The sequence below is a fragment of the Chrysemys picta genome, chromosome 1, assembly GCF_011386835.1.
Source record: "Chrysemys picta bellii isolate R12L10 chromosome 1, ASM1138683v2, whole genome shotgun sequence".
Classification (NCBI taxonomy): Eukaryota; Metazoa; Chordata; order Testudines; family Emydidae; genus Chrysemys; species Chrysemys picta.
In genome coordinates this window covers 311,633,171-311,645,884 of record NC_088791.1, presented here as the reverse complement: position 1 = coordinate 311,645,884, position 12,714 = coordinate 311,633,171, and the positions used below count along the sequence as shown (strand labels likewise).

General features: G+C 35.4%; 1 protein-coding gene across 2 annotated transcripts in view; it reads left to right on the top strand.

The window, feature by feature from the left end:
* The window catches only part of NUP58 (nucleoporin 58), a 53,976-nt gene that overhangs the window by 25,229 nt on the left and 16,033 nt on the right, over positions 1-12,714 (top strand). The window contains exons 13-15 of one of the 2 annotated variants that reach the window (XM_005286694.5): positions 1,054-1,255; positions 6,949-7,047; positions 10,320-10,415. In XM_005286694.5, the coding sequence (XP_005286751.1) occupies positions 1,054-1,255; positions 6,949-7,047; positions 10,320-10,415 (397 nt within the window). The remainder of the gene's footprint in view (positions 1-1,053; positions 1,256-6,948; positions 7,048-10,319; positions 10,416-12,714) is intronic. The other variant, XM_042842873.2, reaches the window with a different exon arrangement.

Below are 12,714 nucleotides of genomic sequence, written 5' to 3'. Positions count from 1 at the left end.
TAGCTCAGTTCTCTGAATCATGCAACAGCGTGCTGGGCATTCTGGGAGTTGTTGTCCCCAGCTTGCTTGAAGGGAGGAAGTAAACTACAACTCCCTATTGGGAGTGAGCCAAGCACCATTTTGAGGGTGGGGTTGTTCTTTAAATAAGCAGGCGGCAATGGCTGCATGCATTAGAGGGTGCGGCATAGGGGTGTCCGAGTCCTCCACGGGGAGGGCGGCACTGCATAGAAGGCCCCAGAATTGTAGCCTCCCTGCCCAGAGTGGGGAAGGAGGTATGGTGGGGCAGAGTGGGTGGCAAGGCAGGAAGTCTGGGGAAAAGTGGGACTGGGGGCAAGGGGCAGTTGGGGGCTTGACACAGCCCTGCATCACTGCTGCGAAGTGACCTATGGAGCTGTTTAGAGTCCAGCAAATCTGTGGATATGTGACGCAGATACCTGCAGACCATTTTTGCGAATTGCGGATACACCTTTTTGTATCTGTGCAAGGCTCTATTGATTGCTTGAGCAGATGAAATGGGGGAGGGGTGGGAGTGAATCCCAACAGGACTGGGAAATGGGAGATGCTGTATTTCCTTCAGTACAGAAAGAAGGAAAAACATAGGGAAGAGGGGAAAAAAACAAAGAAAGCAAAGGGCAGCAATAGAGAATTCTGAAGTTCTGCATGTTTTCCCACTCGATGTTACTGAATGCCAAAATAAGATATTTAATTTTTGTTACCACATAAAGATTATATTCTACCTGGGACCAAATCCTGCCCTGATGTAAATCAAGTGCAACTATATGGATTTATACCACTTGAGGATTTGGCCTCGATCTGTGTGGAAAGTCTTTTAGTTGACATCTGTGGTTAGCTCCAGATTGGAGGTAACATGTAGTCAGAAAATTAATTCAATCCTCTCCAAATCATGAGTTTAACACCCCTAAACTAATATGAAAAATGTTTATTTAATTATATTAAAATGTATTTAACTGTTAACTTGCCCCATGACTAAACTATTCAGTGCTTACCTCAGATGTACTGAACTAAAATGACTTCCCCCTCCTTCTCTTTCAGATGCTCAAAGACCAATACCTTGGCTATAGAAAAACCTTTCTGGGAGATGCTATGGATGTGTTTGAGGCAAGACGAGCAGAAGCTAAGAAATGGCAAAGTGCCCCACGTGTTATTACTGGACCAACCCCTTTCAGCAACATACCAAATGCAGCAGCCGTTGCCATGGCTGCCACACTTTCTCAGCAGCAACAGCCTGCTACAGGTCTGAATGCATTCAAGTTATAGATTACTAGTGTTACTACAATAGTCAATTTGTGTAAATTTTTATATAAGGTCTTCCTTTGTGTTGGCTTAAAAATAAAAAAAATTGTAAGTTATCAATACATAGCTAATAAAAAATGCAGGGTAGACTTAGCAATAATTATATACCAGATAGATATTTAATCTTGTGAATTTATTTGTATTAGTGATATTTACTGTATTCCTCTAATTACCCCTTGGAATGTGAGTCTTCATTCTTAAATGACATCTCTGAATATGAGTAATATAGCATCTTTCCAAAATTGTATAATTGTATAGTAAATGATTTTCAAATTGGGGGGGGGGGGGGAGGGAGGAATGAATCCAAATGCATATTGCATTTTTCTTATGTAAAATGAATGATGCATTTTTATATAGCACTTTGGAATTGTAAATTAAAATATGCTACAAAACAGAGGATATTGGAGCTTAAGTATGTAGAGTAGAAGGAAAGAATGCTTGGCCCATTGTTTCTTGTTTTTCTAATTTCTTCGGAAGGATGGTACTAAAACAGTTGCTAACAGGCCATTTGCTGTTGTGACTGAACAAGAACAGAAAAAGTGTGTGTGTGAAACACATCAAGGATGTGTGTTTTGGCCCGATGTACAGGTGAGGTGACTGGACAGGAAAGGAAGCCATTTAGGCTGTCTTAGTTGACATTGTCAAAATGCACTCCTAGTCATATTAACCAAAATTTTCAAAGCTGGGTGCCTGAAGATAGGCATTTTGATAGAAGTGGCCTGATTTTTTTTTTCAAAGGGACTGTGCACCTCACATGTTACCTTTGAAAAATCCAACCATGTTCATGGCAGATGCACAATCCTTTGAAAAAATCATGCACTTTTGTTAAGGAGCCTGAACATAGATTTAGGTGCCAAACTTCAGACACCCAGTTTGCAAATTTGGGATCTACCTCTATTTTACCATTTGATTTCCTCCTGAAATGTTCTTTATCCTAGATGTGCTAATCACCTCAGGATCTTTTCCTCTTCTCTGTGCTCCACCTTTGCTTTCTTTGCCCACAATGCCTTCAGTGCTGGCATCTGACCAACCAAAGGAATATATGGCTTTGCCCAGAGTCATTCAAAAATCATCTGTAGGGATTGTTCTTAAGTAATGAGGCACTCCCTCCCTTATCTATGTAGGTAGAAAGCTCTATATACTTCTAGCCCTGGCCCCTGTGAAGAGTGAGGAACCAGGTCCAATTACATGTAAACCAGAATACATGGATCACAACAAAAGGGAAATATAGATTATATCTAAATATTGACTGTAATCCACTAAGAGTGTTTCTACTGGTGGCTATAACTAAAAATTGTGGAATTCTTCTCTAGATGCATTGACATATACAGTAAACTTTTTTAAGGATGTAACAATCTGAAATGCCTTCCAATTCTCATGGTTTTTTTTTTTTTTTTTTTATAGAGGGATGTGTGGATTGTGCAGCCCTAATAGTTACCAAAAACTGCACCTCTCCACTCACCTTTTTCTTGTCTTTTAAGATCCTTTCATTAGTCATTATAGGATTGATTGTCACACTACTTAAGATGTCCTAATCATGTGTACTCATTACCACTGAGGGGTTTGAAGTTCTTTTTTTGGCTCCAGAGACAAAATAACTACCAGTTATCACATCAATAAAGTAATGTCATTGTTAGAACTTTTTCAGTATGAATGTCCTTTCAGCAGGATGGGTGAGAGAATTGAAAAGTTGAGCTATGCCAACCTCTGTAGGATAAGGCAGTTTATATCTTGAGGTACCCCCAATAACTTTTTTGTGGATAGTAATAAAGTCTTTGCTCCTATTTTGTTGGGTATCTCAGAAGTGCCAACAACTATGCCAACTATTGATGTGATCATGGTCTCTGATGCAGATGGACTCAGGCAATCAACCTTTATCCCGTATGCCACCAAAAAAGAATAGGTGGCAATGACTTTAGGTTATCACTAATGGGGTCAGACTATTACCAAATGCACTCATTGTCTCCCCATAAAACACATATATAGGACTTGGCTGTAAGCAGCTGAGGCGAATAGATGTTTGGATCACTGTCTGTTTAGCAGAGGAAAAGATGCCATTTGGCCTTCTACTGCAATAAGGTTCCAATCTTGCAAAGACTTAAAGCATTCACTTAACTTTACACACTGCGAGTAATCTCATTGACTTCAGTGACTACTCACAGTGCATAAAGTTAAGCAGGTGCTTAAATATTTGCAAGATCAGGGCCCAAAAGAGCAGGAATATAAGGGATGAGAGGAGGGCAGGACAAGTGTTTGACTGTATGTGTGTGTGAGAGAGCGATACCTGATCTACTGTTCTTCCCCGTGATCTCTTCACAAAGACTTTTCTAAAACAAGAAAATTAATCTGGGCTTTTAAAGTTTGGCTAAAAAAAAAAAAGTAACAGTACTCTAAATGTCAAGAGTAAGGACTTTTGTTCTTGTGTCTAAAAATATATTGATGTTTACATGGTATAAGGCTATTCCTTAAAGTTAATTTAGATTTAGCAAGCTACTCATCTTTCTCTGAAGGAAGGCAGAGACCGTAATTTATTTTTAGTTCACATTCAGAAGTCAAGGGTTTAGCGTTAATAAAACTACGCTTTAGCTATGTCTGCACTAAACTTTTCTCTTAATTTCACACTGTTACTCTTAATGCAGCATTACTGTTGGTGGAATGCTGGTTGTGCTAGTTAGATCAGCAGCAAGCGCTTTTACTACCCTCTCATTTAGACCTGCAATGAGCAGTCTTTAACAACATGGTAGTTAAAATGCCAGGGGGGCAGTCTACTCTTAGTGCTACTGGTGGCAGTAGAAATTGTGAGAAACACTAAGGGAAAATAAAAAGCCTCGTGTCATTACAGCCTTACATGCAATAGGATGGAACCGATCTAACATTCTGCTGGTAAGGCTAAGTTCGCTTAACCAAATGAATACTTTCCTTCATTTCCCCCAAAACATTTAATTATTCTTGATTTAGCTGGGGGGGGGAAACTAAAGTCAAAGCATGATTAAGATATTAGCTATGTTTTGACTTCTCAACATGAAATTTAAGTGAGAATGGGATACTTTAATAAAATCTTTACAGCACTTAGAACTTTATTGTATAATTTGACCTTGACCTAGGTAAAATTTCAGTGTATTACACTCAGAATGAAATTTGAATTGTGACACTAAATTTGGTCTTGTGTTTGAACCAATGATGTGATGAACTCTGTAAAATGTCACAAATTTAATCTATGGTATCACTTTGGTAGGGAATCCTGTTGACCTATTGTCTAACTGGGTTCTTAGTAGTGAGTCTTTATTTATTAAACTAAAAATGCTCTACAGGGCAAAAAATAGCAGGTTTTAAAATATTGTTAAAATTATTGTTTTAAAGATTTGTCTCATAACTTATAATAGCCAAAGGTGACTATGTTTGCTGGTACTTTTGGCATGGAGGATCTTTATCACTAGTCTTTTGCTATTGAAAATTATGTATGTTTACCTAAGAGGTTTATAAATTATGACAATGCCTTCAGAATTTTATGGTACAAAATGAACAAATATATCACAGGCCTGTTCAATGAAAAGCTTGTCAGCTTTTGGAATGAAATCCTGTTTTATATAACTTGAATATTATAGGTGTTTTAGAATAATACTGTTTTACTGATCTAAAAAGCATGTTACATTTAAAAACAAGCATGTCTTGGAGGACTCTGGTGTCTTCATTCTATTCTAAGGTCTTCCACCAACAGTGCCTCCTATTAAGGTAGAAAATTGATGCACTCTCTTTAAATGAGAAGGAACTGGACACATTTTTCTGTTAGTTTTTTTAGTTTTAGAGGTCTAACTGACATGGTTTTTTGTTTTGTTTTGAATTTCCTTTGTACTGACAACATTTTTAAAGGAGCTGCTAAGTAGATATTTCCATATTTAAAATAAACTGGATGTAAACAAATTAGTTTGAGATTAATCCATCACTTTTATTGTAGAAAAATACTTTAAGGCCTTAGCTGGTATGAAATACAGTGCATACTTCTTACTTGGAACAATGATAGAACTTGAGTTCCCAAATAGCTACTTAATCGCAGACTGCAAATTCGCAGCTTTAGTTGCCCTTATAAATTTTAGTTTAACACTACTTTGAGTAGGCAGACCTCATTTTGCATTGGATCATTTAAGGGCTTTGTTGTGTTTCTTGCTAAAGTGTTACCACTTAATAAATACAGTGCCTTCTACTTAATTCAAACACTAGTTGATTCTCCATTTGACTTTCTCAATTTCAAGAACCAAATACTTTGTATTCAAAATACTACCACTAGCTTTTTTTATTTTAAATCACTTTAGACGGAAATTGCTGGTTATAGAAACTTTAACAAGTAAGGCAAAAATTCTGAATAAGAACCAAAAGATAACAACAAAAATAAAAGGACTACAAGATCTTACTTGTTCCAACATTGTTGGCAAAGACATTACCACGTACATTGCATTCTGTGCTATGTATGCTTGTGACCATATGGCTTACAGTATTGCCTTTTTAAATTATAAGAATGTACTTAACTTGGTTAAGAGGTAGGCACTGTATTTTATCTTGACAACCCCTTCAACTTTCTAACTAATGCACTGATGACTGTGTTTGAAAAAGACAGGAATATGAAGATTGTACTGTGAAAACTGTTGAATCATTTTCATAAATTATTTATCAGCGTTAATGACTTTTAGATTTTTGTAATGTTAGTAACAGGAGGGGCTAGCAAGGTGATTCTATTCTCCACAAGAAAAACAAACTAAGGCTATAAATTTAAGCTTGGCAGACTGAAAATGGGTTTTTGACAATCCTGCATTTTAGTGTGAACGTGCAGGGTAATTGCTGTCTCTAAAAATTTTTAAATGATGGGACAAACTTCTGAATTTGAAATTTTGAATGTATCTAATTAGTTAAGGTACACAAAATTGTGCCTTTGTAAATGTTTATTTAAACAGGTGGTTGGAATGGTGTAATGTAGCAAAGCTTAACAGAACTCAGTTATTTTGTGTGGAAAAAGTTTGAATTGTCATGTTGTGTAATTGACTTGCTTTAAAATGAACAATAAATTTAATAAAATAAAGTCATTGTCTTGTTTTTTATCTATTTAATGTTTGTTTAAATTTGGAAAAATACTCAAATGAGTAGCTTTGAAGGTTTCTAGTTATTAAATATATTGGCTATTGGTAACACGATGGTTTTTAGTCATGTTAGTGTCAGTTCTCTTCTTTTAATTGGAACTTGATACTAACTATTAAAGTTAGATTTTAAAAAAGATTCTCCTTCTGCTTTCAACAGAATGTGTGTCAAAATAGTGTCACATTTAAGTGTAGTTCTTAAAAGATTTTAATAAATTATTAAAATAGGTTTATACGGTTAGACTGAATTTGTAACAAAAATACTTCACTATATATTGTAACTAGCTAGTTTTAAGTAGCTTCACCTTACATTGTGTTCAGTATTTTCTTAGATTTACCAGGTGGACATAGAGGCAGTTTGGGGAAGAATTTTGAAGAGGTAAAGTTTGGGGGACTTTAATGGAATTTGTTAAAAGCAAATAATGTTCACTTTTATCAAATAATTACATAAAGGATCTCTTTATCATGAAAGAGTAAGGCAAGTTTGTTTTCATTTTTTTTATACCAGGGCCACAGCCATCTCTGGGAGTTAGTTTTGGAACGCCATTCGGCTCAGGTATTGGCACTGGCTTGCAATCAAGTGGCTTAGGTTCTTCACACCTTGGAGGTACACTTTAACTTTTCTAATATTTCATTGAATTATTATACAATACATCTGAATTTATTACAAACTTTAAACTTCACTAAGAGGATGATCTGTTTCAGAAGTAAATCTTCAGTTTGGCAAAAGTAAGGCACTTGAAGGGAAAAAGTCATCTGCATTGTAGAGCGAGAGTAAGATAAACCACAAAGGTTAAATCTAGTGTTGACATTTTTAGTGAACCCAAAGAAGCAAGAGAGATGGGCATAAGATAAGCATGTTGGGGTTGCATTTTTTTTTTTAAACCAGGAAAGTACCAATTATTTTGTAACTAGGACTTGAATTTATTTATAGTTTACTAAAGGCTTTAAAAGTAGGTACCCACAGTTTTAAAGACAATCCCATTTTATTTGGATTTGAAATAGCAGCCAGAAGAATGTATGTTAATCTAATTAAGAAATTTCTCCTGTGTACAATTGAGTTCTAACTCTTAAAACACATTTCAGCTTGTTGATCAGTTCAAGGATTTAATAAGAAACTGTACTGGAAAACTATCTAATTTGCACTTATTCAGGGAACCTGTTTGTCAAAGCATAATTATGTTCTGCTACATAGCTTTCTAGTACAGAATTCAGCTCTGTAAAATGTTTGCCTCTTAATGCTGAGATCCAAAATCCTTTTTGTCAAGCTATTCAACCTCACAACTTCTGAAAATGAGGAAAATTCTCTTTTGTTTAAATCAAATATTTTTTGACTTACTGGAGGGAGTAGGTAGGAGAACCTCCAGGAGAGGAGCTGTGCCTTAAAGAGCAGGTAGTGATGTAAAAAAGATAGTTTAAAATTAATGAATATTGCTTTCTCACTTGAAACATAGGATTATTATCAACAGGTGAACTGTGAACTGAAAAGTGACTATCAACATGTAAATTTCACAGAACTATATAGATATTAAAATTCACTTGCTGTTAATGTTGTGTGGTGCGGTGTATTTACAGTAGTTTGAGATCTTTAAAATGAGTCATTTAATATGAACTACTTCCAAAGATAGTCTTTATAAATTCCAGAATGGTCCTCATCAGCCAAAGTGTAAATTTGACTATCTATGGAAGTAGATTTTGTGTGTACCGATAACAGGAAAAATTACTAATCTTCATAGGTGGACTAAAAGAAGTATGTATTTACATTACTTGTTTTGAGAGGCCCCATAGCATGTTAGGTGCTGTACAAACATAAAGGGAAGGCCTGGTCCCTCCCTCAAACATGTTGTAAACTACAGTTTGTTCAGATACACTTCTTTAGAAATTTTGCTGATGCAAGTTACACAAACTTGTCCTAGCAAGTAAATAGGAGCTAACTACTGGCTAGATCTTGAAGCCTTAATTTTTAAACTTTCTTTAGTAGCCCTTTGCTTAAGAAGGCAATTTTTTAATAACTTTTTGCCATAATTGTATATTATCTTGTAAAATCCTTAACTCCTTTTGTTTGGGTTTGTAATTTATTCTGCAACATACAGACTTACGACACGTGGTGAAGAATAATTTAACAAAGAGAACTTAGTACAGGGGGAAGAAAAAAAAACATCGAGAAATGGGGTTCTTGGAAATAAATGGACAAAGTGAATACTTCAAGGTTTCAGAAAATTAAATACTTAAATCAAGTAGTGTAATCATAATGGGTTATTAGACACACATTCTCCAAATTACATTCTTCACTTGCAAAATTTCTTACTGGTCATATTCACAAGTTAGTCTTAACAGTTGCATGTATAGTTAGTATTCCTGGAGTGTAGATGCCTGCTCCTTCATTAATTAAAACAACATTCCAGTACTAATGGTACTAACACGTATCTGATAATCCATTTATAATTAGATTGGGCAAAAAATGGGAAATGTTGCTCCACTGACCAACCTTACACTCATACAATATGTGGTATTTGTTCACCTGTAAAATAGAGAGATTTCTCTGGCACAAAGGCAAAGTCCCCTTGTCTATAGAATCAATATTTTGGAACTTTACATGTCCTGAATTACTACAATTATAAACCTTAAAATTCATATTTGTAAATTAAGACCTGTAGATCTTACAGTTCTGCTAAAAATGTGAATATTTTTCGTAGCTTTTTAACTAAAGCTTGAAAAGAAGGGTGTCATTTAACAAGTTTGAATGCTGTTATCTTTTAAAAAGGATCAGTTAAAGCTACTGAATGGATTTTTAATCTTTCCTATCCCATAGCCTCTTCCTCAAACATCAAATGTGTGCTTACTTTTCCTTGTATACGTTAATAGTGACCAGTATTTCAAAAATCTTACATTCTAAGCAAATTTTGAATGGTCTAGTCTCAAAATATAAACATCTCAGAACTACTAAATCAAATTGTTCCTTGAGATTACATAATTATAGAGTAAAAGATGGCTGCCCTTTTTCTGCAAGGATGTAGTTGAGTAGTTCTGATGAAATCCTATTTCATACGAACTTAGTAGTTATAAGGTTATCAGAGCCTGGTGACCAAACTAATTTAATGTATTTGTTTTCCTGTTACAGTGATCTCTACCTCTAAGAGTGCCAAATACTTTATTATCTTAATTATTAGAGCTTTTTACCTCATACTTTTCATCTCAGCTAAAGTCTTGTCTACACAAGGAAGTTGCAATTGAAGTGTGGCTTATTTTGATTTATCTTAAACTGATCCCTAATTGATTTAAGCTGAATTGAAATAAGCAGGGTTTAAACCAAATTAAAGGTGTCCATGCAGCCTTTGGCACCCATTTAACTAAATTTGGTTTTAAATATTACCTTTAGTTAAAATGGGGCAATTTTTTATCATGTAGACAAGTCCTGAGGTTACTGGAGCTAGAATTCCTAGCCTATTCATGTAATTTAAGTCTGAATTTGCTTAGGTTTTTAACCTACTGGTGGTGGAGTGAAATTGAACTCATCCTCTTTGTATTTTAATAGCTATAGAATAATGTGACTGACCACAGACATTTCCATTTAACTGCAGTCATTGTTTATAGCTTAATACTTACCATTCAGTATCTGATTTTTAAATAAAACTACTAATAGTTTTCTATGATTCTCAGATGCTTTTCTGTTTGAGCATTGCTGGGGGCAGGGTAGAGGGGTTGTTTTTTGCAGAATTCAGTTAGTGCTGCATTTAGATCAGGACACTTTGAGTAGTGAAATAGATTTACTAAAAAATAATTCTTAGCTTTTAAATTATTGTCTAAAAACTATAAATTGCAGTGTTCTATGTTACCTACATTTTATGTTGTTGCATGTTTTTACTACTCTTCCGCTAGGATTTGGAAGTAGCTCTGCTTTTGGAAGCACTGCCACAGGCGCACCATCGTTCGGATTTGGAACTACAAATAAACCCTCAGGAAGTCTTAGTGCAGGTTTGCTTTTATTTGAATTCAAATTAGTCTTAAAAGTACAAATGTATAATCCAACTGCAGGTTTCACTTTAAAAAAACTAATTGAAATAATATCATGTACATGCTTAAAGTTGCCTTTACAATAAAACTGTTGAAAAACGTTATTTTAACTAAAGAAATATTTGCTTTAAACTAAATTGATTATTTTAGAGGGGAAAAAAATCAACCCCTAAAATGCCCCTTTTTGGATGCTGTCTCCCTAGAAGGGAACTACTGATTTCAATAAATGATAGCTCCCGTTTTTCTAATAATTTACAGTTTAAAAAAAAATTGCATCAGATGTAGTTTGAGGCACAGGAGACACGGCTTGCTATTTGAATACAAGGGAAAGGTAGACTTTTTAAGGTTATTTTAAGTTTTGTTGTTTTCTAAAATGTATTCTGCTTAATTCACCAATAGTTAGATGCTCTTATTTTTTTTAGTCATAATTTACCTTACAATAACTAAACTTTAAGGTTACCTTTGTAAAACTAAATGCCTACATTTTATATGCAGAAAGGCAAATTATGTATGCAATTGTCAGTTTGTACGTTCATAATTCCTATATATAAATTAAGGATTTTATTTTGAAAACTTGTCTCATTCTGAGGCCTCTCGTATAGTTCAACATCTGAATATATTTTTTATTTCATACCGCTGTCAGTTTGGCAACTTCCTACTTATTACTCATTTCATTCTTACACTTTTGTTAGTGATAAAATAGATGTAGAATATTGGACCCATTGCTCCCAAACTTTGGGTATTTGAAATCTGACTCTTTCATTTGGCACCCATGTCTAATTTTGTAATTCGCTTTAGTTATTAGAACATATATTTATCATCACTTTTGCTTTCTAGAAAACTAGAGTAGATGTCTGCCTTCCAGGATTGGTTTATCATAGTATTTTTTTGTTTTTACTTTTGTTTTTCTAATTACAACTGTTTCTAAAAAACAAGCGTTTTCAGTAACGCTGAAATAATATTGCTGATTTTTCCTGTGGACTCCTCTGGCTCATATTAATTTATGTATTACATCAAATAAGGACTGCATTAATTTTGACCTCTATTGTGTAGCATCCGTGCTTTTTCTTTCTTAGTTTAGGATGATTCTTCTTTCAAATGAGACCTAAAGAATGCTTTAGTTTAAAACAGCACATTACAAAATGGAAATAAATATTTGCTTGATTTGGGTGGCTAATGCTCATGAATGCATAACATCTTGGTAAAGTGCATGTCATTTCTGTTGGTAGAATCTGCATATTGCAAAACTGGAACGCTAGCATTCTTTGTATTTAGTAACAAATGCATATTTTTATATAATGCTCAAATCTTTTTACTTTTATAATAATTAAATTTTCTTAAATTCCTGCTGCTTGAACTACATTAAGCCAAAAATAAGTTATTTACTAATTTTTCATATATTAATGATAAAGATGTCAAGTTCTTCTTTGAATGATTGCACATGTGCATTCCACCCTAAGAATGTACATGCCCCAAGCACAGTTGCTGGACATTTTTCCCTCAGTGGTACCCGTTGGGGTGGCTCAAGCATCCTCTGGTGCTGCATGCCTATAGCGCTGGTATAAAGTGCCCAGCCAGCCCCATGCCCTCTCAATTCCTTCTTAACACCTGTGGTGGTCGCTGGAACTGCTATCCTTGCTTTGGCAAGTTCTCTGTGGTCTTCTTTTTCTTATATTTATACATAGTTCATAGAATTGTAGGACTGGAAGGGACCTGTAGAGATCTTCTAGTCCAGTCCCCTGCACTCAAGGCAGGACTAAGTATTATCTAGACCATCCCTGACATCCATTATCCCCTTCCTAGATCCCAGGGACTGGTATGCTGCCCTCAATTTAAGAGATGCCTTTTTACATATATCAATATACCAATATGTCATCAGGTTTCTCAGATTTGTAATGAACCCTCCTATTCGGCCTATCTGCAGCTACACGGATGTTTACAAAATGTCTGGCGGTAGTGACAGCCTTCCTGAAGAGGTTAGGGGTGCAGTTCTAACCTTAACTAGACCACTGGCTAGTCAAGGGCTGGTCCAGGGCTCCGGAAGTGTCCAGCGTTCAGCTTATGCAGTCGATGTTCAAAGCCCGAGACCTTCTGATAAATGTAGAGAAATCTACCCTCGCACCAGCGCAGAGGATAGAGTTTATTGGAGTGGTGTTCGACTCTACTCAGGCCAGATCCTACCTCCCAGACGGTCGTTTCCAGACAATCACATCCCTGATGATTCACCTCAAGAGTCGTCCAGTCACAACAGCCCAAAATT